This window comes from Choristoneura fumiferana, chromosome 28, assembly GCF_025370935.1.
Source record: "Choristoneura fumiferana chromosome 28, NRCan_CFum_1, whole genome shotgun sequence".
Lineage (NCBI taxonomy): Eukaryota > Metazoa > Arthropoda > Insecta > Lepidoptera > Tortricidae > Choristoneura > Choristoneura fumiferana.
In genome coordinates, this window is record NC_133499.1 from 1,927,682 (window position 1) to 1,951,882 (window position 24,201).

At 39.5% G+C, this 24,201-nt stretch overlaps 1 protein-coding gene and 1 long non-coding RNA gene across 5 annotated transcripts; both read left to right on the forward strand.

Moving 5' to 3' along the window:
• Positions 1–996: 996 nt before the first annotated feature.
• LOC141443962 (putative fatty acyl-CoA reductase CG5065) lies at positions 997–24,178 on the forward strand. 4 transcript variants are annotated; one of them, XM_074109396.1, is made up of 13 exons: positions 997–1,072; positions 7,943–8,025; positions 8,745–8,861; positions 9,687–9,844; positions 10,198–10,288; positions 10,841–10,986; positions 14,112–14,221; positions 15,250–15,333; positions 17,262–17,370; positions 19,310–19,386; positions 20,663–20,825; positions 21,555–21,812; positions 22,518–24,178. In XM_074109396.1, the coding sequence occupies exons 2-13, from the start codon at positions 7,951–7,953 to the stop codon at positions 22,696–22,698; spliced, it is 1,569 nt and encodes a 522-aa protein (XP_073965497.1). In that variant the 5' UTR covers positions 997–1,072; positions 7,943–7,950; the 3' UTR covers positions 22,699–24,178. The 4 variants fall into 4 exon arrangements, with proteins under 4 accessions (XP_073965497.1, XP_073965496.1, XP_073965495.1 ...); XM_074109395.1 differs by lacking the exon at positions 997–1,072 and adding an exon at positions 2,487–2,588; XM_074109394.1 differs by lacking the exon at positions 997–1,072 and adding an exon at positions 2,532–2,652.
• Positions 11,036–12,856, forward strand: LOC141443964 (uncharacterized). Its single transcript, XR_012453101.1, has 2 exons — positions 11,036–11,085; positions 11,119–12,856. It is a non-coding gene; the product is annotated as an uncharacterized lncRNA (long non-coding RNA).
• Positions 24,179–24,201: the final 23 nt, after the last annotated feature.

Genomic DNA, 24,201 nt, shown 5'->3' on the forward strand with positions numbered 1-24,201 from the left:
GTGTAAAAAATCTATTGTTTGGTTGGCCAACCTGGCGTCCATCCGAAATTTGACAGATCGCGGGTAAAAATATCTGCTACTAACTCTGCCAAAAACAAACCTTGCGAATTTTCCGTTTACATGTTTAGGGTTCCGGAGCCAAAATGGCAAAAACGGAACCCTTATAGTTTCGCCATGTCTGTCTGTCTGTCTGTCCGTCCGCGGCTTTGCTCAGGGCCTATCAATGCTAGAAAGCTGTAATTTTGCACGGATATATGTGTAAACTATGCCGACAAAATGGTATAATAAAAAATAAAAATAAAATTTTTTTTAGGGTACCTACCATACGCGTAGTGGGGGTGATTTTTTTTTCTCGTCCAACCTTATAGTGTGGAGTATCGTTGGATTGGTCTTTTAAAACCATTAGGGGTTTGCTAAGACGATTTATCGATTCAGTGATATGTTCGCGAAATATTCAACTTTAAAGTGCAAATTTTCATTAAAATCGAGCCCCCTCTAAAATCTAAACCGGTGGGTGGAAAACTTTGAAAAAATTCAGGATTCAGGATTCTTTCAAGGAAAACTATAACGGCTAAGTTTGCTTGAGAATTATTAGTAGTTTATGAGTAAATAGCGGCCTAAGGTATAAAATATACCTAAACTTGGAAAATTCCTTATAAAATACGAAATCCTTAGAAAAATATTACTTAATTTTTTCGTAATGGCTACGGAACCCTATTTTGGGCGTGTCCGACAAGTTCTTAGCCGGTTTTTTTTATTTTTAAAGTAGTAACGATTTATTATATCTATAGTTAGTAGGATAAAATGACAAAACTTAATTTGCTTCTCCGCGAAATAAAGTGATTAGTTATTTGTTTTTTTCCTTAGGTAATAAAATATGTACCTGTGCCATTGCAAATAAAGACATCAACAGACGCTGAATACCTACTTACGTGTGTTATTACTCAGAAACTGCAATTAAGTGCAGCCAGTGTGACGGTGGATGCACCTGTCACTGTCACGTGTCAGTACACAATACGAGTAGTAGTGCAGTGTCTGTCTGTCTATCGAGAAGTATACAAGTTGAGTACGAGTAAGTTTAACAAGTTTATATTAGAAACATTATGGAGTTTACCTACACAACTTGACACTATCATCCCATCCTATATACGTCCCACTGCTGGGCACAGGCCTCCTCTCAGAACAAGAGGGCTTGGGCCATAGTTCCCACGCGGGTCCAGTGCGGATTGGGAACTTCGCACGCACCATTGAATCGCTTCGCAGGTTTGTGCAGGTTTCCTCACGATGTTTTCCTTCAAAGCTCGTGGTAAATTTCAAATGTAATTCCGCACATGAATTTCGAAAAACTCAGAGGTGCGAGCCGGGGTTTGAACCCACGACCCCCTGCTTGAGAGGCGATAGGTCAAACCACTAGGCCACCACGGCTTTTTTACACTAATTTTGCACTAATCACATTTATCCGAATTTAATTTGTCATAATTTTATATTCTGGATCGGAACGGCGGATTATTTGCCCTAATGATCATCCCACTAATATTATAAATGCGAAAGTTTGTAAGGCTGTATGTTTGTTGGTTAGGGCCTTAGGGGCCCTCCATAAAGTACGTCACACCTATTTTGATCATTTTTAGACTCCCCCCCCCCTGTCACACGAATTATTAGTTTTATCCCGGAAAATTGCATAATTCCCGAGGGATAGCGATAAATGAATTCCCGGTGAAGACCCGGCTTAAGTTTCACGTGACTTTAGCTACCTTATAATCAATATACCTACCACCAACGGGGCTTCCACGCTAAATTCATCCGGTTCGAAGGACCAAAAAATGTAGCGGTAACTACACTATTTAAGGATGCTAGTTGAAAGGAATAATACTGATAAATAGAATAAATAAATAAAATAAATATCATGGGACACTTGACACCAATTGACCTAGTCCCAAACTAAGCAAAGCTTGTACTATGGATACTAGGCAACGGATAAACATACTTATATAGATAAATACATACTTAAATACATATTAAACATCCAAAACCCGAGAACAAACATTCGTGTTATTCACACAAATATCTGCCCCGGCCGGGATTCGAACCCAGGACCTCAAGCTTCGTAGTCAGGTTCTCTAACCACTTAGCCATCCGGTCGACAAATAAATGGTGAGTTAATTAGTTTGATAAAGCAAACGACCGTGTTGTATGCTGAATGTGAACGAACTCGTTTAATGCTAAATGTTTGTTTCGGTATACAAACGCTTGCGCAATGTAAACTATAAAAAAATGTACGCTTGTCCGTATAGGTGGTATTTTGAGTATGAGTGAAGCTGACGTGAGCTACCTTGTCTTGCTCCGATGTTAGATAGGTAGGTATGTTTATGAAATCCAAGATATAATTTCAGGAATTTCAGTTCAACTGCTAGATCTAATGGTTTACGCGTATGAACCCGCGGGAAAACACTAGTTATTACTATAAAACAATATTTACTACGTCCAAAGTAATCTAATACGTCATGTAGCAAACACGTCGTTATACCACATCGGTTTGTACGCAGTTTCCGACAAAGCGCCGTATATTAACAACGGAGTGTGTGATTGTGAGTGGATTCCAATTTCAATGTTCAGTTTTATTAATATCGTTGGTGTCAATAGGAATGAAAGGTAGGTGGTAAATAGTGCGACGGATCATTCAAATTTGCGTAAGCGCCAAACAAAGTTGGGTCTATGTATTGTTTGCAGTTTCTTCTTTGTTGGAAGTTTCTTGCGGCGCATTCTTTATCCAGGATAGGGTTCCGTAGCCATTACAAAAAAATCTAATAATATTTTTCTAAGGATTTCGTATTGTGTACTGAATCTTCCAAGTTTAGGAATATTTTATACCTTAGGCTGCTATTTACTCTTAAACTACTAATAATTCTCAAGCAATCTTAGCCGCTATAATTTTCCATGTAAATTTGATATAAGTATCTACTATCATTCTAAATTTTTTTTTTAAATTTCCGCTCGATTTCAATGAACATTTTCACTTTAAAGTTGAATATTTCGCAAACAGATCACTGAATAGAAAAATTGTCTCAATAACCCCCAATGGTTTTAAAAGTCCTCTCCAACGAGACCCCACAATATAGGGTTAGTCGGTTTTTAGTGTAAAAGATCTAAGATGCTATATATAGTTTAATGTCAACTGCTCGTCACCTTTTACGAAATATTGCTTTTTCCGATGCAGAGACGTTCATTATTGAGGAGTCCTGGTATGAATTACGATGAGCCTAAATTGCTTAGCAACTGCGTTAATGTAATTGAAATTCAACCCGTGAAGTACTTGTTATTGAGTAGTCGCACCATTGGTCCAATTTGGTCTTCATCATCAGTTCCACTTCACCAAATGATAATTTTCAAGAGCAAATGCACGAGTTAATCGTAAATATATCGATTTTACCATAGGAGTTCCTACAATATTTGAAGAGTTCCCTCGATTTCCCTAGGATTTAATCATCAGATCCTGATTTGGTGCTTATGGGACCTAATTGAAAGCATTCCTAGACGAACGAAAAAAAAACTTTTTAGATCGGTTCATAAATGACGGAGTTCTGAGGTAACAAAAAAAACCGAATTGGTATCCTCGTTTTTTTGAAGTCGGTTAAAATTATACCAATTGTTGTTATATCCTTCGTTACGCACGTTAAAATAAAAGCTTGAAAAACATAAAAGAGTGAAGAGTGAGAGGTGGTAGAACCTTGTGCAAGGTCCGCCCGGATTGCTGCCACCATCTTGCTCGCTAATCCTGCCGTGAAGCAGCAGTGCTTGCACTGTTGTGTTTCGGCGTGGAGAGTAAGACAGCCGGAGAAACTACTGGCGCGTGAGGTATCCCATCTTAGACCTCTAGGTTGGCAACGCATGTACAATACCCCTTGTTTGCGGTGGTGATCTCTTACCATCAGGAGACCCACTTGCTCGTTTGCCATCCAGTCAAATAATAATAAAAACGCTGCGTTTGTGTCATATCCGCGTAAACGCCGCCTTTATAATTTCCCTTGTACTAATGCATGCGTGTGACCCGCGAGCGCCTGCATTGTGCGCATTTCTCTTGCTGCAACATCACTGTGACAAAACTGTTTCGTGAAAGGTGAGTTCGAGAAATACAACGCTGCTCAGAAAGAAAGAAAGAAAGAAAGAAAGAAACATTTATTCGTGACAAACATAAGAACAATGAATAAAAAATTAAAAAATAAGAAAAAATAGTTTTATGTATGCCACGAAATGGTCCCAAATCAGCAATCTTCCGGTCTTGCGAACGGCGCTGGTCTTCCTTTGGGACCATCGGGGTCATCATACATTAAAAAAAAATTTGCTCAGCTAAAGAAACGAGAGAATTAAGGTAAACCAGCTACCCGCCCCGGCTTTGCTCGGGTACAATTTTCAAAATGTTTATGTTAGAACAAGGGTGGCCAACTTGTTTAGACCCAAGATCTACTGTTTACTGACGAAACCCTCTGCGATCTACCAATTACATACTTCTTGAAATCTTAAATGAAACAGCATATTTAGTTCAGTATTTATATTTTTTGGCTAGCCACGATCGACTGGGCTATTAGTCGCGATCGACCAGCTAGCCACCCCTGTGTAAGAAAAATATTTTTTTATTGTCTCTGTGCATGACATCAGCGCCACCTAGCGTCTGCAACTTTTTTGGCTCTGATGCTCTGTCGTTTTGAAATTTCACCGCGACATTGTGACAAAAATCAAACCTATAACGTATTAATTTATAATACATAATTACTGTGATACCGTGATTTGGGTGGACAAAAGGTTGTGAATTCATTTTTAGTCATTAAAATTAAATGAGGTAAGTAAAATTTATTCAAAAAGTGTGTTTTGTTTTCGTTATGTCAGAGTTCGTTTTGTTTACTTAATGTTTAACTTAGTTGTACTTTTACTGTAAAACGAAAAGATAAAGCTATCTTATTGGTTTCTTTGAATAATAGTAAAATTATCTAATTGTTCTTATATCGCTAGTAATAAATTAAATATCGCTATCAGATCAAAATGAGTATCATTTTGAAGACCGGTTTTGTAAGTATCACTCAATATAAAATTTCAACCACAAACTGTTTCATAAGGAAAATTGTTGCTGGACATGTCCGAGATGTAGAGGAGTTAAGAACAAAACAGGGACAGTGTTCAATAATTCAAGCTCGCATCATAACACAAACATCTATTACTAATATTAGGTCTAGTTAAAGTCTATACAAATTGCTTTTCACACCTCTCCTTCAGAAAACTAACTTTTCCTCCCTAACGAGAGGGAGCAAAGTGCAACTTTTCTGTTCAAGGCTTTTCCAAGTGTTTTATTGCAAATGCCATTTTCTGAAATTGATAATTGTAAAGCCACGCCATTTTCTATGCTGGTTGTTCTTTAATAATATTTAGATTTTTTTTTCAAGTTTCTTACTGCTCGGTGTGAAAAGTTGTATGAGCCACTCGGGGTCAAAATTATTTTCACACCTCTCCTTCAGAAAAGTAACTTTTCCTCCCTGACGAGAGGGAGCAAAGTGCAACTTTTCTGTTCAAGGCTTTTCTAAGTGTTTTATTGCAAATGCCATTTTTTAAAGTTGATAATTGTAAAGCCACGCCATTTTCTATGCTGGTTGTTCTTTAATAATATTAGGAATTATTTTTTTCAAGTTTATTAATGCTCGGTGTGAAAAGTTGTATGAGCCACTCGGGAGCAAAATTATTTTCATCTTGGGCGCTAACACTTGAATCCCTCATTACGCTTAGGATTCTACTTTAGAATCCCTCGCTACGCTCAGGATTCTATTGTAGAATCCTTCGCTACATTCTGGATTCAATTTACGCCCTCGCCGTAAATACACCATTTTGCTCCCTCGTGACACAAATAACTATTTCATCTTGGGCGTTAACACTTGAATCCCTCATTACGTTACATTCTCGATTCAATGTACGCCCTCGTCGTAAATACATCATTTTGCTCCCTTGTGACACAAATAACTATTGTTAATGACAGATTCATATGAGTATGACAGATGACAGAGCCAGAACTATTTCTACTTTTGGCCACCATGAGCGCTGCGATAGATTTCATCACCCCCACCTAGTGCTTCGCACCCTCCCAATACTCGTTTTTTCCTGACTGTACTTTTTGTTGACTGCATTTACATTATCACCCAACTTACAATACCAAATTTCAAGTCATTACGACCACCGGAAGTGGGTCAAAATGAACTTGCAAGACTTGACCCAAAAACAACTAACAGAGCAAGTTAAATAAAATCTTGTAACTTGTAATAAGTTTTTGGTTAAAATTTCATTTTTAATACAAGCTTTTTTTGCTGACTAGAACAGTTAGTAAAAAAAACAGGCCAAGAGCGTGTCGGACACGCCCGAAATAGGGTTCCGAAGCCATTACGAAAAAATTTAGTAATATTTTATTTTATACCTTAGGCTGCTATTTACTCTTAAACTACTAATAATTCTCATGCAAACTTAACTGTTATAGTTTTCCTTGTAAGTTTGATATACTTACTACCATCCTGAATTTTTTCAATTTTTTCCACCCACCGGTTTAGATTTTAGAGGGGGGGACGCTCGATTTTAATGAAAATTTGCACAAGTTGAATATTTTGCAAACAAATATCTGAATCGAAAAATCGTTTTAGCAACCCCCTAATGGTTTTAAAAGACCTATCCAACGATATCTCACAGTATAGGGTTGGATGAGAAAAAAAATCACCCCAACTTTACATCTATGCGAGGTACCCTAAAAAAATATTATTTTTATTTTTTATTATACGTACTTACCATTTTGTCGGCATAGTTTACATATATATCCGTGCAAAATTACAGCTTTCTAGCATTGATAGTCCCTGAGCAAAGCCGCGGACGGACAGACAGACAGACAGACATGGCGAAACTATAAGGGTTCCGTTTTTGCCATTTTGGCTCCGGAACCCTAAAAAACTGACTTTACTTGCATTGTCACCCAAACTACATTTGCATACCAAATTTCAAGTTGATGCCATTAACCGTTGAAGAGTTCCGTTCTGCGGAGACGATCCTGGCCGGACTATTAGGATGTCACTACCAGATTATTGTATTGTCACGCAATTTACATAAGTATTGCAAATTTCAATACAATTCGACTAAGTACTGAAAGTTGGTCGAATTTAACTTGCAAGATTTGACTACAGACAGACTACTGGTTGGTGAAACTAAATAAAAGCTTGTAAAAAGATTTGTGATCAAAGCTATTTCACATAGCTGAGATACAACGCAAGGAAACTCTCAAAACATAAAAAAAACTGCATCGAAATCTGTCCATCCGTTTGAGAGCGACGATGCTACATACAGACAAACATTATCATGAAACTTAAAAACCTCTGTTTTTGCGTCGTGGTTTAAATAGTACATTGTGTCTTAAGGGCGGTAAACAAGGAATTACGAACGACAGTCTATTAGAAGCCTGAAGTCGAAGACTGAGGGCTTTAATGAGTCGATGTTTGTAATTCTAGCAAGTACCTCCCGTGTGACATACAATGTTTTTCATCACATTTGCGAGTAAAATTGTATATTTGTACAAGAAAAACCAATATATATTTTTAAATTGCCGATACCGCTGACTACGCTCTTGGCAGCGCCAGCCTCTACGCCCCCCCCTCCCCCCCCCTGCAGCATGTGCCCGACGTGCGCGTGCCGCGCTCATGCACGCCATGCAGTATCACACTCATTTACCGACCTTGGGCTTCATGACAACAGAATTAGTACGGGCAATGACTCATTTACCGACCACGGGTGTCATGACAAGCAGCAAGGTAGGCAAGGTAGCCTGCATGTTTCGACACTGTTTACGAGTAAGTGTGATGAAAAAATTATGACTTAAATGAAAGACAGAGAGAGAGAACTTCGTTATCACATTTTCCTTTGTTCCCAGGATTCGCAATGGCCCCTTCTGTCACCGAGTTCTATGCGGAGAAGAATGTGCTCGTCACCGGAGCCACGGGGTTCGTGGGCAAGGTGAGACCAGGGAAGTGTTGAATCTATCAGGGGTCGTAAGGGGGGTTAGGGCGGTGTTTTTAACCTTTTTCATGAGCCACGACCTCGAGCTGACCCCTTTGTATGTAAAATTATTTCGGGGCCCCTCACTGTCCACGATTTACATAAGTATGCCAAATATCAAGTCAATCCGACCACTGCAAGTGCGCTAAAAGGAACTTGCAAGATTTGACACAAAAACAACAAACAGGGCAAGTTATGTAAAACTTCCTGTTAAAAAATACATTTTTAATTGAATCTTTTTTTCCGACTATACTTTTTGATGACTGTATGTACTTAGTACTTTCATTGTCATCCAGTTAACAAAAGTATACCAAATTTCAAGTAAATCCGACCACTGAAAGTGGGTCAAAATAAGGTCAAAATGAACTTGCAAGATTTGACCCAAAAACAAATAGGGCAAATTAAGAATAAGCTTGTAATTTTAATTGGAAGTTAAAATTGATTAACTTGAAATTTGGCACACTTATGTAAATCTGGTGACCATACAATAATCTGGTAGTAACTTCCTAGTAGTTCAGCCAGGATCGTCTCTGCAGAGCGGAACTCTTCAACAGTTAATGGCATCGATTTGAAATCCTCAAGATTTGACTCAACAACAAACAGTGCAAGCTAAATTAAAGCTTGTAACTAACAATTAAAATTTTGGACAAACTTTTTTTAATTCTGGTTTACTCCAGGTCTTGGTGGAGAAACTGCTCCGGAGCTGTCCCAATCTCAGCACAGTGTATCTGCTGCTACGACAGAAGCGCGGCATCTCCGGCGAGGAGCGGCTGCGGGAGCTGTGCAGCAACAAGGTGAATTTGTAGACCAGAGGTCATAATGTCTAGGGCAATATAGGGATCTAGGCACCGAATACGATTTTGTCCCGTTCGTTGTTGAGACCCTTGGTCCGTGAGGTTATGATGTGAGAATTAATTGAAACAAGTGTGTAGTTACTTGAACGACGTCATAGGTGATATACATGGAATCATAGAGTTGCTATAAGTGCAACATACAGAGAGTACACAAAGATAATTAAAATGTAGATATACAAGTGGGTATAATATATTACATTACAGGTTCCTAGCGCTCTGAAACTTTACATAGAAATGTCCAAGAGGTTATTAGACGTCACAGAGCACCAAAGAGCTGGCAGCTTCCTCGGGCAAAGAATTAGCCTAGCAATTCAAAGAGGGAACGCTGCTAGCATCTTCGGAACCTTGCCAAAGGGGTCTGGTTGAAATCATTAACCCCCCCGACGCAAAAAGAGGGGTGTTATAAGTTTGACCGTTATGTGTGTCTGTATGTCTGTGTGTGTGTGTATGTGTCTGTCTGTGGCACCGTAGCTCTTAAACGGGTGGACCGATTTGAATGCGGTTTATTTGAAATCACGTTTTCTAGCGATGTTCTTAGACATGTTTCATCAAAATCGGTTCTGCCGTTTTTGAGATATTGAACTTTGAAGTGACAAAGCCGGGGGTTTCAAAACTTTTTGTTGGTTAAGTAAGGTTATTGGAAACATTGTTACATGGTATTATGTTTGTGGAAACCACGGCATTCCTTTCGTTCTGAGAGGAGGCTATGCCCGGCAGTGAGACCTCGGTCTACTGGAACTTTGAACTTATACATTTAAATAACAGCTCTTCAGCCACCTTCGGGAGAAGCAACCTGAGGTGTTCAGCAAGCTCCGCCTGGTGTCTGGCGACATCCTGGAGGAGGAATTGGGTCTGAGTAACGACGACCGGCAGGAGCTGCAGAAGCGGTGCCACGTCGTATTCCACGGGGCTGCCTGCGTCAGGTGAGCCTAGAGGGTCTATTGCGTAACATTTTTAATCCCCGACGCAAAAAGAGGGGTGTTATAGTTATAGTTTGACCGCTATGTGTGTCTATGTGTCTGCCTGTGGCACCGTAGCTCTTAAACGGGTGGACCGATTTGAATGCGGTTTTTTTATTTGAAATCATCTTTTCTAGCGATTTTTGAACTCCCTTTTCAACTTTTTCTTCGTTAGGTTATTGACACTCGCGATCACAATCAGATGACAGATTTTTGTCTATCCTAGAGTGGCGGGTATCGTTGGGCTAGTTCTTTCAAAAAGCTTCTCATACCATAACGCCGATAATCAAGCACTTCATAATTGCAATCTTCTGCAGGTTTGACCAGAAGTTGAAAGATGCAGTGGCCATGAACACGACCGGGACGCTGCGCGTGCTCCGGCTGGCAGAGAAAATGGAGAATTTGGAGGTACGGTATATCAGTTTCTTTGCGCGACAGAAGAAGAAGAAGAAGAACTAAAGTCACCTCAAAGGTTTAGGGGAGAAAAGTCCGAAAGACGAATCAAAAGACGAAGCTTTAGCTGGGCAGGCCTCTCACTAGATGGACTGACGACATCGTGAAAGTTGCGGGCAACCGGTGGATGCATGGCATGTATGTATGTAAACTCTTTATTGTACAAAAGAAAATAAACAAAAACACAATTATATGGCATGTCTAGGTAATTATAATCTAAAATGTAGATGGTTACTGAATTACTTGTCTTTTACGAGTGTTTCTAAGATGCCCCCACAATGCGTGCAGCTTATGAGAGGGGCTCTGCTAACACAAGATATTCTTAGAGATTTGTACGGTTCCCTCGATTCGCAATTGTCTAGTTTTTTTGTCGGTGAATTAAAAAACAAACAAATTTAAAAACGTAAAAGACCGCAAGGTCATCTGCTCAGAACCTCTAGTACAGTCAAGGAAACTGAATCGCCTTGACTGTACATAATAATCCCTGGTATCCTCTCCGGCCGGCAGGTCCTCGTGCACCTATCGACGGCGTACTGCCGCTGCGAGCTGGAAGTGCTGGAGGAGAAGTTATACCCCGCCGTGCACAAGCCGGCCAGGGTCATGGACCTGGTGGAGTGGATGGACGACGAAATGCTGGACTATCTACAGCCCAAGTATAGTACTTTAGTACTTCTCTTCTTGCGGTGCCTCTCCACTACTGGAGGTTGTCTATGGGTTGGGGTTAAAATTCAAATTTTTCAAACTATGCGAGCGTAGGTCTCATTGCCCATACCCATACTTATAAGATCAATATTTTGCGAGATATGAAGGGTTTCTGTTGAAAAAAAAAACATTTCAAGTCAAAAGTAGGGTTTAATCAAAAACAATTGGAAAACTTTACACTAGGTACAGTTTGTAATATTAACTATGAACATGTTTAGTTATTAATATAAAAAGTTTTCATTATGTTTTACGAGTGAGGTGTCATTTTCTATGTAACTTTTTGCGCTGAATCGGATGAGGCCATACACATACTCACAGGATCAATATTTTGCGAGATATGAAGGGTTTTTGTTGAAGACATAAAATATTTAATTTTTAACTCGACCAATTTTGGGCTTAAGCAACAATATACATAGGCTTCTCAGGATCACTGAGAGCAAACAATATTACCATTAGAAACTATTGTTGGCAAGTGATTTTTAGACTGTTCTATGTTTTCACCAAAAACCTTTCATATCTCGCAACATATTGATCCTATGAGTATAGGTATAGCTTAGGTATAGTCTCATTCGATTCAGCACAAAAATACATAGAAAATGACACCTCACTTGCCTAGTTTGTGAAAAATTTGCATTTTTTAAACGTTGGCCCCTGCCCATACCCCCTGGGAGGGGGTAAGGACGCCTAAATTTTGGTAGGACTCGGCAGATCTTCATTTCTAGTGCCAAGATAAAAGTTATAAATAAAGTTTCATTGATGTACATGTTTTGCCGCCAAACCGTCGTATTAAGTCCTATTTTACCTGTGCTATGTATGTAATGTCTGTATGTATGCACAGTCGAAACTGAATTGCGTACCTACTAGGGTGAAACCTTTTTATAATCAATTTCACTGCTTCCTCTGGAAAATGCATATGGGATATCAAGCTGTCAACATGACCTAAGCAGCCCAAAGGTTCCACCGTGATACACGATTGAGTTTCTTAGACTGTATGTGCGAGTAGAATCTTGCAAGTTGAATTTGAACCAGTTAGTGCAAGTAAAGTAAGACTAAATGCGACAGTAGAAGTTTTTTGTTAGCAATTTTTTTTTCCTCGATTTTTGCTTCTATTTTATTTTATTTTGGGTTAATTAATTCACAACGAAAATAATTTCCACAATTGACTTATCATAATGATCAATTGATTCAGTAAGCAAAGCCTGTGTTATGGGTACCAGGCAACGGATAAACACATGTAGAATTATTTGGAACGAAAATCGCAAAGGTAAGTTTTTGTCTTATTAAAATCCCTCTGGCGTCCGATAGCAGCACTAAAATAGCACTGCCATCCTGCTGAAATGTAACAAATTTTCAGAGCCATCTAGTATTGAACAGTTTAACTAACGAAACACTGCCATCTGTAGTTAGTTATTTGAAACAAATTTACAGCGACATCTAGCGCTGAATAGTCTTCCTAACGTAATAGCTCCATTTGGCTATGGTTACAGGCAACAATTATACAGCGCCTCTTACGGGGAGTAGGAAAAACTAGGTTTAGTCAAATCTATCGTTAGATGTCGTGGCAAGCTACTTAGACATTCAAGTAGATTGTTTCGTAAAAGGATTATAATACGTTTAACCACTTGGACTTGGTAGTTGAAATCCACTGCTCCACGTAGTTGGACGCTGTTAAGTAAACAGTGTCTCAACCCTGTTTAATTCTGCAATACAATGTCGACCCTTAGAAAATAAATTTTAACAGTTGATAGTGTATTGCAAAATGACACTGGGTTGACACTGTATTGCAAAACAGCGTCCAGTTACAAAATAAATAAATAAATATCACGGGACAATTCACACCAATTGACCTAGTCTCAAAGTAAGCTTAGCAAAGCTTGTGCTATGGGTACTAAGCAACGGATAAATGTAATTATATAGATAGATACATACTTAAATACATAGTAAACACCCAAGACCCGAGAACAAACGATCTTATTTTTCATACAAATATCTGCCCCGACACGGGAATCGAACCCAGGACCTCAAGCTTCGTAGTCAGGTTCTCTAACCACTAGGCCATCTGGTCGCCATAATGGGTGAACAGCGAAAAAAATAATAATCTACACGGCAGAAATTCAATTTTTATACAAGCTTTTTTGCTGACTGTACTTTTTATTGACTACTCGCGTTGTCACCCAATAGTTCCGTACCAAAATTCAAGTCGATGCCATTACCCCTTGAGGAGTCCGTCCTACGGAGACGATCCTGGCCGGACCACCAGGATGTCACTACCAGATTATTGTATTGTCACCAGATTTACATAAGAATGCCAAATTTCAAGTCAACCCAACCACTCCTAGGTGAAATTCAACATGCAAGATTTGACCCGCACATAAATAAATAAATAAAAAGTGTTTATTTAGCAAAGGACACTTGTTACAGTTCATGCGATTTATCTATCAGACTCCAAACTAGGCTGAGCCTGTATCTTGGTAGCCTGCGAGTGTGTTTAACAAAATTAGCTACAGTGTGACAGAAATCATTGTTACAAACTAAATGGGTACCAAAAACAACGGATTTGCGATTGCAGTGTGTGTGTTTGAGCGCGTGCGTGTACGCGTGTTTGTGTATGTGTGTGAGGGGGGAGGAGGGGAGGGGGGCTGTTGTAAAGAGGTAATTTTAATAGATTTCAAACAAGGTTTTCGGTCTCAGAATATAAAATTGTTAGCAACCATTTATTCACCATTTATTCACATACACACATAGATATACCTACATGCATTGCAAGTTAAATAAAAGCTTGTAAAAATAAATAAACAGGGCAAGCTAAAGAAAACCTTGTAACATAGTAAACCTTACGTAAGTCTGGACAATACAATATCTGGTAGCGACAACCTGGTAGTTCAGCCAGGATCATCTCCGCAGAACTCAACTCCTGAACGGTTAATGGCGTCGACTTAGAATTTGGTACGGAAATGAAGTTTGAATGACAATGCAAGTACAGTCAACAAAAAGTACAGACAGCAAAAAACGCTTGTATTAAAAGTACATTTTTATCAAAAACTTATTTGCTATCTTTCTTCAATTTGTCCTCCAGGCTTATTGGTTCGGAGCCCAACACGTATGCGTACACGAAGGCTATGACTGAGGACCTGGTAGCCGACTACGCCCATAAGTTTCCCATCGCCATCGCCAGGCCTTCTATAGGTAAGGAATTGTCTTACAAAGATACTGATAGAGCATTCACTTGTTACAAGAATATCGAGCATTTGCCGTATTTAAATTGTTCGAAGTGAACAACGAACACAGCTAAGCATAGAGCCAAACATTGCTTCGAACGTCTACACGACCATTCTGGGGAACGCTCTGGTACTTAAATGCTCGTCAAAATAGTAGATTGTACAACGAGAGCATAAAACGAGTAATATTACCCCAGACTTTCACATAGGCACGACTTCAAAAAAGAGGAGGTTATCAATTCGGTTGTATGTTTTTTTTTATGTTTGTTACCTCAGAACTCCGTCATTTATGAACCGATTTGAATTTTTTTTTACGTTCGTCTAGGAATGTTCTCAATTAGGTCCCATAAGCACCAAATCAGGATCTGATGATTGGATCCTAAGGAAATCGAGGGAACTCTTCAAATGTTGTAGGGACACCTATAGTAAATTGGATATATTTAGTAGTAACTCGTGCATTTGCTCTTGAAAATCATCATTTGGTGAATTGGAACTGATGATGAAGACCACAGTTGACCATCGTAGTTACTACTCGATAACAAAAGTATTTCACGGGTTAAATTTTAATTACTTTGACACAGTTGCTAAGCAATTTATGCTCCTCGTAATGCATATGGTAAAACGGGTGGTGAAGCATCAGGATTCCTCAATAATGAACGCTTCTGCATCGGAAAAAGTAATCTTTCGTAAAAGGTGACGAGCAGTTGTAATTAAACTATTGTATCTTAGATTATTTACACTAAAAAGCGTGAAAAAAAATTATGACATTTTTGTAGTCGGTCCAATTTTTTGTTATAATTTTTTTTTACACTCGGTTTTTCACTTTGATTGTCAGCTGGTGGCTATACGAATGTCTGGTTTGGTTTCGTTTGGTTGGTAAAATGGCTGATTCTATGCTCTTGTTGTACAATATACTATTTGCACAGAATGTTATTCCCAGTGAACTGACACAATTCTTTAAATAATGCCGTGCCTGATTCAATAAGTTATTCCCAGTGACGTCTATGATGAAGGAGCCCATCCCGGGCTGGATCGACAACCTCAACGGGCCCGCGGGGCTCACCATCGGCAGCGCCAAGGGTAAGCTATATTTATGTATGTATGTAAACTTTATTGTACAACAGAAAATGAAGAAAATACAATTGACAAACTTTGAGATACTTCTACAAAGGCGGACTTACCCCTTTAAGGGATCTCTACCAATCAACCTTTAGTGGATGAGAGGAGCAATCCGTTAGGGTCCGACAAAGAGTGAGTTTAAAAAACGCCCGAAAAAAACGCCGCCAAAAAAGGCAACTAAATGTAAATATGCACTACCTAGCTGTTGCCCGCGACTTCATTTGCGAAGAATTCGTTTATCCCTATCCCGCGGGGACTATGCTGATTTCCCGCAAAATTAGACTAAGTTAATTTAGTATAAGTACCTAGTAATATTTTTTTTATCTAAGCGTCGTAGGTGTCGAAAGACCGCTAAGGTTAACACGAAACTAAAGTACATATTATGTTGTATTTTTTGAAATATTAAGACTCAGTCCGCGTTTTGCCTAGTACGTCTCACCTCTAAAAAAGGCTCTTTAAGGCGCGTACAGCAGGGCTACTACGAAACTCGAAACTCGAAGTTCGTGTCTTGCGATCCGTCCGACACTTACACTATTTAATACTAGAGCGAGAGGGATGGTACGATACGAACTTCGAGTTTCGAGTTTCGTAGTAGCTCTGCTGATTATGCGCGGCAATCACTCGAACATTCGGTCGCGCAATGGAGACGGGGTCAGGGCTTCAAATACCGTAAAAAGTTGGTAACGTTATCGCTGTCAAACAGATTTAACGTTAAATCGTAATTAACGTTAAACGATTTACCTTTACTTATACAACTTTTTACCGGTATAAAAATGGTAACGTTATCAGCTATTCATAAAATTAACGTTAATTCAAAAATCATAATGTAAAGACGAACAGCGCCTCTAGCGGAGCGTTTGCGATGTTCGTGTTTCCATACAAATTGAGATTTTGACGAGAACGCGATCGAGACGTATTTTGTAACGAAAACATACACTAAGGGCACAGATCGAGCTGGATCGCTTGCCTCGCGCAGACGCTAGGTACGGTCTACCTAATTTCCATCGAACATTTGCGCTGCCGGGCATAATCTGTACACACCTTTAAACAATCATCATATCAGCCATAGGACGTCCACTGTTGGACATAGGCCTCTCCCATAGACCTCCAGTTGCTTCAGTAGGAAGCGAACTGCATACAATGAACCCGCAGCTTTAACTAGAGGCCTTATATCTAAGGCGTATTATAAAGTTAATGATTATATCATGGACAGGGATATCTGGAAATAATTCCTTTCCTTGTGATGTATACATATCATTTAATAATATTGTATATCTGTTTATAAAAAATATACCTCGTTGAGTTTCTTGCCGGATTCTTCACAACAGAGGTTTTTCTGAACCGGTGGTAGTTTTTTTTGACACTCATAAATGCTTGTTATAGCCTAAATTGAATAAAGATATTTTGACTTTGACTTTGATTGCCCAACACACTTGAAATCACAAATGTTTTCACCGCTTCTTTCTGTCACACCAACTTTTATTTAGTTTCACCTGTCCCGTTGTCTGTCTGTCTGTGTCTGTAATCAAATCTTGCAAGTTAAATTTGACCAACTTCCAGTAGTCAGATTGACATGAAATTTGCATTACTTATTTAAATCGCGTGACAATACAATAATCTAGTAGTGACATCCTGGTAGTCCGGCCAGGATCGTCTCCGCAGGACGGAACTCTTCAACGGTTAATAGCATTGACTTGAAATTTGGTATGCAACTGTAGTTTGGGTGACAATGCAAGTACAGTCAACAAAAAGTACAGTGAGCAAAGAAAGCTTGTATTAAAAATGAAATTTTTATGGTTAGGTTATTAGTTCGTCACGTCTGAAATCTAGTTCTCGTCTTCTCTCACCCTCTTCTTAAGCCTTACTAACACTATTGTTCTTGTGCCCAGGTGTACTCCGTACGATGCACTGCGAGCCCTCGTACTGCGTAGACGCGATGCCAGTCGACGTGGTTGCCAACGGCTGCCTGCTCATAGGCTACGCTACTGCCATAGACAAGTAAATTTTAAAACCTTTTTCACTTGTCATAGGCACTTGTCCCACCGCCGACGATGAGCGAGAAGCGAGCAGAGCGAGTAACTAGAAACGAGTGGGCGAGCAGTGAAAAGCGAGTGTTCGAGCACGACGGGCGATTACTCGCTCCACTCGCTCGAGCCGGGCGGCCGCCAAGCTAACAGCGCTGAGCGAGTATCGCTGAGCTAGTTTTATAGCTCAGCGAGTTTTATAGCTCTTGTCGCTGCGACAAAAGATGTAAGAGCGAGTTTTCGCCGACAGTGTGAACCGCCAGCGATCAACTATTAATATATGTCGCTTATACTCACACAGGATCTTATGTCTTTTGTTCGTTTCTTGAGCGAGAAAATAGTCGATAGCCAATCGTTTCCTCGCCGGCGGTGAGACAACTGCCATAATCCTTTCTTCTATCAAGTTCTATCTTTATACGAGCTGTGTTGCCCTTTATACCATACCTATATAACCAGTACCTTGACAATGAGGGCTATCGCGTATGAATTCGCCGCTAGACGCGCTAGTGTAGCGATAGGTCTTCGAAATGTCAAATGTCACTGTTTTTAGGTGAGCTACGTGGGTTTATTTATAACTAGCTTTTGCCCGCGGCTCCGCCCGCGTGGTATTCGGTTATCGCGCGCTGATCCCTCGGGAACTGTGTATTTTTCCGGGATAAAAAGTAGCCTATGTCACTCTCGGGCCCATAAACTACTTATCTCTATGCCAAAAATCACGTCGATCCGTCGCTCCGTTACGGCGTGAAAGACGGACAAACATACAAACACACTTTCGCATTTATAATATTAGTATGGATTAGAATAATTTTGTGAATATTTTGCAATAACTGAAGTTAATTATGGCAAATATGCGTTACGGGGCAATCAATGTCTGTGTTTTGAGACAGTTGTATCTTTCGGAAACCTTTGTCCTCACTTTTTAGGGTTCCGTAGCCAAAATGGCAAAATGCTCGATATTTTTATGGTACGGTTTTAAGGTATTAAATATGATTTAAATGCAAATTTTGTTTTCACGCCCGTAATAACAAACTATAACCACTATACCTCAGGCAAGAGCGCGAAAATGGTAGCTTTCATTGTAAAGGTTGCCTTTTGAAATTGCTTCTGAAAATCTCTATATACCTACTTGAGTTTGCTGTACTGCTACTATTTGTAACTAGGTGTTCAATAAGAAGTTATTGCATTGTATTGTGACTGACTGACAACGCAATGCTTAAACTACTGGTGCTAGAGACTTGAAATTTGGCATCCAGGCAATTAGAGCAGGGTTTTTAGGGTTCCGGAGCCAAAATGGCAAAAACGGAACCCTTATAGTTTGGCCATGTCTGTCTGTCTGTCTGTTTGCCCGTCCGTCCGCGGCTTTGCTCAGGGACTATCAATGCTAGAACGCTGTAATTTTGCACGGATATATGTTAAGTATGCCGACAAAATGGTATAATAACAATTTTTTTTTAGGGTTCCTCCCATAGACGTAAAGTGGGGGTGATTTTTTTATCTCATCCAACCTTGCAGCGTGGGGTATCGTTGGATAGGTCTTTAAAAACCATTAGGAGTTTGCTAAGACGATTTTTCGATTCAGTGATTTGTTTGCGAAATATTCAACTTTAAAGTTCGTTTAAAGAGCGCCCCCCCCCCTCTAAAATCTAAACCGGTGGGTAGAAAATTTTGAAAAAAAATCAGGATGGTGGTAAGTATATCAAACTTTCAAGGAAAACTGTAACGGTAAAGTTTGCTTGAGAATTATTAGTAGTTTAAGAGTAAATAGCAGCCTAAGGTATAAAATATACCTAAACTTGGAAGATTAAATACGAAATCCTTATTTCGGGCGTGTCCGACACGCTCTTGGCCGTGGAATACGGCATAATTAACTGGGTATGTGTGTTTATGTTAATTGACGCGGTTTTTTTGTTCAGGAAAAAAGAGGTGCAGTTCTTCAACATAACGTTGTCAAAGACACTGCACTTCACGTGGGGCAACATGATCAAGATCGGTAACTAAAATATATTTTAATATAATAAGTATACGAAATTTAAGTATGTTGTTAAAAATAGTAGTTTGTAAAACAAGAGCATAAAACGAGCTATTTTACCCGAGACGTTCATATAGCCACCCGAGCCGGTAAGGCGAGGGTGGCTAGACACGTCGAGGGGAAAATGGGCTAAATTCTCGAGTTTTACACTGCTTTTCACTTTGATTGAGAGGGAATGAAATAGCAACATTGGAAACAATTGTTCACTTACTAGGTAAGTACCTTTGATTTTTCGTGCATTGCTATATAAATATAAATTTTTAGTTTTATTTGATTGAGTTTTAGTTTCATATAAAATAAAAATTATTAAATAAATATATAGACCCGGGAGACAAGCTGTAGGTAGGCCTCCAACAAGATGGAGCGACGACCTGGTTAAGATCGCGGGATCGCGTTGGATGCGAAAAGCACAAGACTGGTCTGAGTGGAGAGCCTTGGGGGAGGCCTATGTCCAGCAGTGGACGTCTTTCGGCTGACATGATGATGATGAAATAAATATACTTATAGAAACTTTTTCGTTTGGTTTTTGATTACCTTGGTCTTAGTCGAAGGTTTTACTTTATGCACTAGAGCTTAAAAAGTAAGTCGCCTAGATCCAGCATAAATACCAACTTTAACGAGCATCAGAAGTGAAAAATCATTTTTAATACCAGCTATTTTGCTGACTGTCCTTGAATTGTCATCCAAACTACATTTGCGTACCAAGTTTCAAGTTGATAAACCGTTGAAGAATTCAGTCATGGGAGACGATCCTGGCTACACCACCAGGATATCACTACTAGATCATTTTACTGTCAAAAGATTAACATAAGTATGCCAAAGCCAACCATCACCGGAAGTGGATCAAATTCAACTTGCAAAATTTGACCCGCACATTATTTTAAAACAATTAAATAAATAAATTAAACTAAACACACATACATACATGGCAAGTTAAATAAAAGCTTCTAAAAACTATTATTTAGGGATTTTTGAAAGTGTGTATGTATGTATCTATGTATGTAAATTCTTTGTTGTACAAAATAAGTAAACAAACACAATTGACAAACAATGAAATATATGTACAAAGGCGAACTTATCCCTTTAAGGGATCTCTACCAGTCAACCTTTCAAAAAAATCATTTTCGTCGCTACCTAAAAACGACCGAACACCACACCTTTCGCTACGGATATTCACCTAACACCACCATTCATTTCTCCCCTTGGCTACAACCTCCCCTTTCCTCCCTTTATCCAGGCGAAGACTGGATCAACGAGTACCCGCTGACGGTGGCGCTCTGGTACCCCGGGGGCTCCATCAAGTCGTGGTGGCTGAGCCATCAGGTGTGCCTGGTGCTGACGCAGCTGCTGCCCGCGGTGCTGATCGACGCGCTGCTGTTCTTGCTGGGGAAGAAGACCTTGTGAGTGTGGATGAGAGAGAGAGAGAGGGAGACAGAGCTGCGACCGGCGCTGCTCGTCGACGCGCTGCTGTTGCTGCTGGGGAAGAAGACCTTGACAGTGTAGATGAGAGAGGAAGAGGGAGAGAGAGAGCTGCTGCTGGCGGTACTGGTCGACGCGCTGCTGTTGCTGCTGTAGGAAGACCTTGTGAGTGTAGATGAGAGAGGGAGAGGGAGAGAGAATGAGAGGGGGAGAGAGAGATCTGCTGTTGGTGGTACTGATCGACGCGCTGCTGCTGCTGCTGTAGAGGAAGACCTTGTGAGTGTAGATGAGTGAGGAAGAGGGAGAGGGGATAGAGGGAGTGAAAGAGAGAGATAGAGAGAAAGAGAATTATTGTGTTAAATGATTGGCATTTTCCTTATTTACTATTCATTAATAGGTACAAGTGTTTGTTAATAAAAATATTTTTAAGAAAAGCTTTTTGCTGACTGTGTGCGACTGTCATCCAAACTATATTTGAATCTGGTGGCATGGCAATACAATTATCTGATAGTGACATCCGGTGGTCCAGCCAGGATCGTTTCTGCAGGGTGGAACTCCATAACGGTTAATAGCATCGACTTGAAATTTGGTATGCAAATGTAGTTCGGGTGACAATGCAAGTACAGTCAGCAAAAAAGCTTGTATTAAAAATATTTTTTTTACGAAAAACTTTTTTATTTGGTTAGCCAATACTAAATCTTTGTCCGTAGCATGATAAAGGTCCAGAAACGCATCAGCCACGGTCTTAACGTCCTTCAGTACTACACCACCAAGGACTGGAACTTCCGGAACAAAAACTTCACCTCCCTCCGGTCCCGCATCTCTTCAGCTGATGACCAGATGTTCTACACGGACGTTAGTGGGATAGATATCAAGCAGTACATGAAGGATTATGTGTTGGGGCTCAGGGAGTATTGCTGCAAGGAGGACCCTGGCAATCTGGAGAGGGCGAGGAGGCTGCATAAAATGTGAGTGCCTGACCTGGCGAGACTGTCTTCTACGTTTTGACCCTCCACGGCTCCGCCAACTTACTTCGTACTAATACAAATTGTATAGCAACATCACATAAATAGCAGTAATGTTTCTCAGCCGAAAGACGTGTACTGCTGGACATGGCCTCCCCCAAGGCAAAGTGTTTCCATGTTTAATTTATATGCCGATAGATGACGCTGTACAAAAAATTATGACATCCTGAATCGCGCTGGCGAGTTTTTTCCTGGCTCCTATAAATAGGGTGTCAATTTACCCTTTTTGCCCTTGTTTGATCCACATTACTGGTGGCATTTCACTGCTTTTTACGCCGATATTATCACGGGTTCGGGATAAAATCCGAAAATTTCAACCGCTGCAATTAGAGTCCAGAAAATTGGTTCGGGTGTATGTGTATCTTTAATGACATCCGTGATGCAATTTTTGATAATTCCCATTGGAATTTAGTAAAATTCTCAAATTTCAACCACCGGATCTAATAGTTTACGCGTGCGAAACTGCAGGTAAGGTCTAGTTAGTCTAGGGTTTGTGATTGTGAATGTGTGTGTATGTTTGTTACCCCTTTACGCTAAAACGGCTGGACATATTTGGATTAAATTTAGTGTTAAAATAGCTGGGCATCAGGAATAACACAGTCTTCGCGCTCGCTTGGCCAGTAATAGATCCGTTGACTTTTCTTACAGCCGGTACTACGTAGACAGGATCGCCAAGGTCGTACTACTCGGGCTGTTGCTCTGGTTTCTATTCAGCCACTGGCAGAGCATAGCCTTTGGAATGTCAAAGATGGATGATACGCTGAAGAGTCTATCGCCTATCGAGCACGTCAAAGCAGAGGAAGCTCAAGACTCGGGGCCCCTGTTTTAGTGGCATCTAGTGCCGGGTAGATGAACTAGAAAGTTATTAAAACAGTACCAATACTTTTCATTGAAATAAATGTATTCAGTTAAAAACACGAATGTATTTATGAATTTATTTTAGCGATGTATCTCTCTCAAGAGGACTTTATTTTCTTTTGACTAGTATATTTTAAATAAAATCATTTCATATTAAGTTATTCGACGATAAAGTCAATCGCAAATAATGTTTTGTCAATTATTTTATTTAAGTAAATAAATTATCTAGAATGAAGATAACACACCTGACATAATAGTACTACTAATATTATTATTTATTTAAAAGCCTAAATCTAAATCTAGATAAGATAATAAACTCTTTTAGATAAATAAAAAAAAAGGGATTTTGTAGTTCTTTATTCCCAAATACGAAAATTTAGTCATCTTCCCGGTTATTCGCAAATAGAGGATTTTTACCTAACTCTGTTTATCATATCATTTTACGTAAGGTACAATATAGTTATTTAAACAATATTATATGCTACTTGTAATGTTGTAATGCATTTATTTAGTAATAATATTTTGTTGTTAATCAAAAGAAGAATTGTTCTGTGAACCGTAAACATTTCTATATTCAATTTCGGGATGTAAGTATTTAAGACGAATAACGAAGTTGTTATTAATTTCATGTTTAAATGTTTTAAATCGTAGTTCCAGAGGTTTATATTAATATCAAGTTGCTACTTCTATGCGTTCCTGAAAAAAGGATCTGGACTGTCAAGCAAATGAGGTGATCCTACAAGTACCTCTTCTCTATTTAAACTTAGGAACTCTTAAATAACTAGTATATATTAAATAACCAACTAATCAATAGGAAGTAACCAATATTCCAATAACAATCTACTTAAATACATTTATAATAAATGATCTAAACAATAAAAACTTAATAATAATAATTAAAAACTAATATAAATCTAAAAAAGGCCCCTGTGGCATGGTTCCAAGAATGCTGGCAGCATTTCCTCGCTGTATGACGATGCCAAGACGCTGAGCGAGGAAGCTGCCAGCCCTCTTGTCTCCGGTGGCGTCGACCAGTCTCTTTGCCAGTTGGCTGAAGAGTTCCCTTGCGCCAGGGCCCCACGGACCGAGCGTCTCGACGCCGAAGGCAATGAAGTTTCCGGCATCAAGACCACTATATTTGCGCTTCTTGACAACTTCGGCCGCCTCGGCCGCTGCGCCGGCCCTGTGTATTGTACCGTGGAGATGAGACGGGGCTAAAGTGTCCACGCAGGTTGCGTCCCACACTAGCACTAGCAATAACTAGTTAGGTACTACTTAAGTGTAATAAAAACAAAAACAATATTTTGTAGTCGTTGTATGTTATATGTTGTATGTTAGTAAGTAAAGGTACTTAATGATTTATATTTATGTTGGGATAATGCTGTAAATTATAACCTGCAGTTACATTATGTCTGCTTCTTGATTTGTAATAAAAAGTAGAACTAATCTTAGTATTATTTTATTTAAACTAAAT

Bases quoted from the DNA above. Each gene is read 5' to 3' on its own strand.
- LOC141443962 (XM_074109394.1), top strand. The intron at 10,289-10,840 runs GTACGGTATATC...TCCGGCCGGCAG, and splicing joins AGAAAATGGAGAATTTGGAG to GTCCTCGTGCACCTATCGAC. The intron at 20,826-21,554 runs GTGAGTGTGGAT...CTTTGTCCGTAG, and splicing joins TTGCTGGGGAAGAAGACCTT to CATGATAAAGGTCCAGAAAC.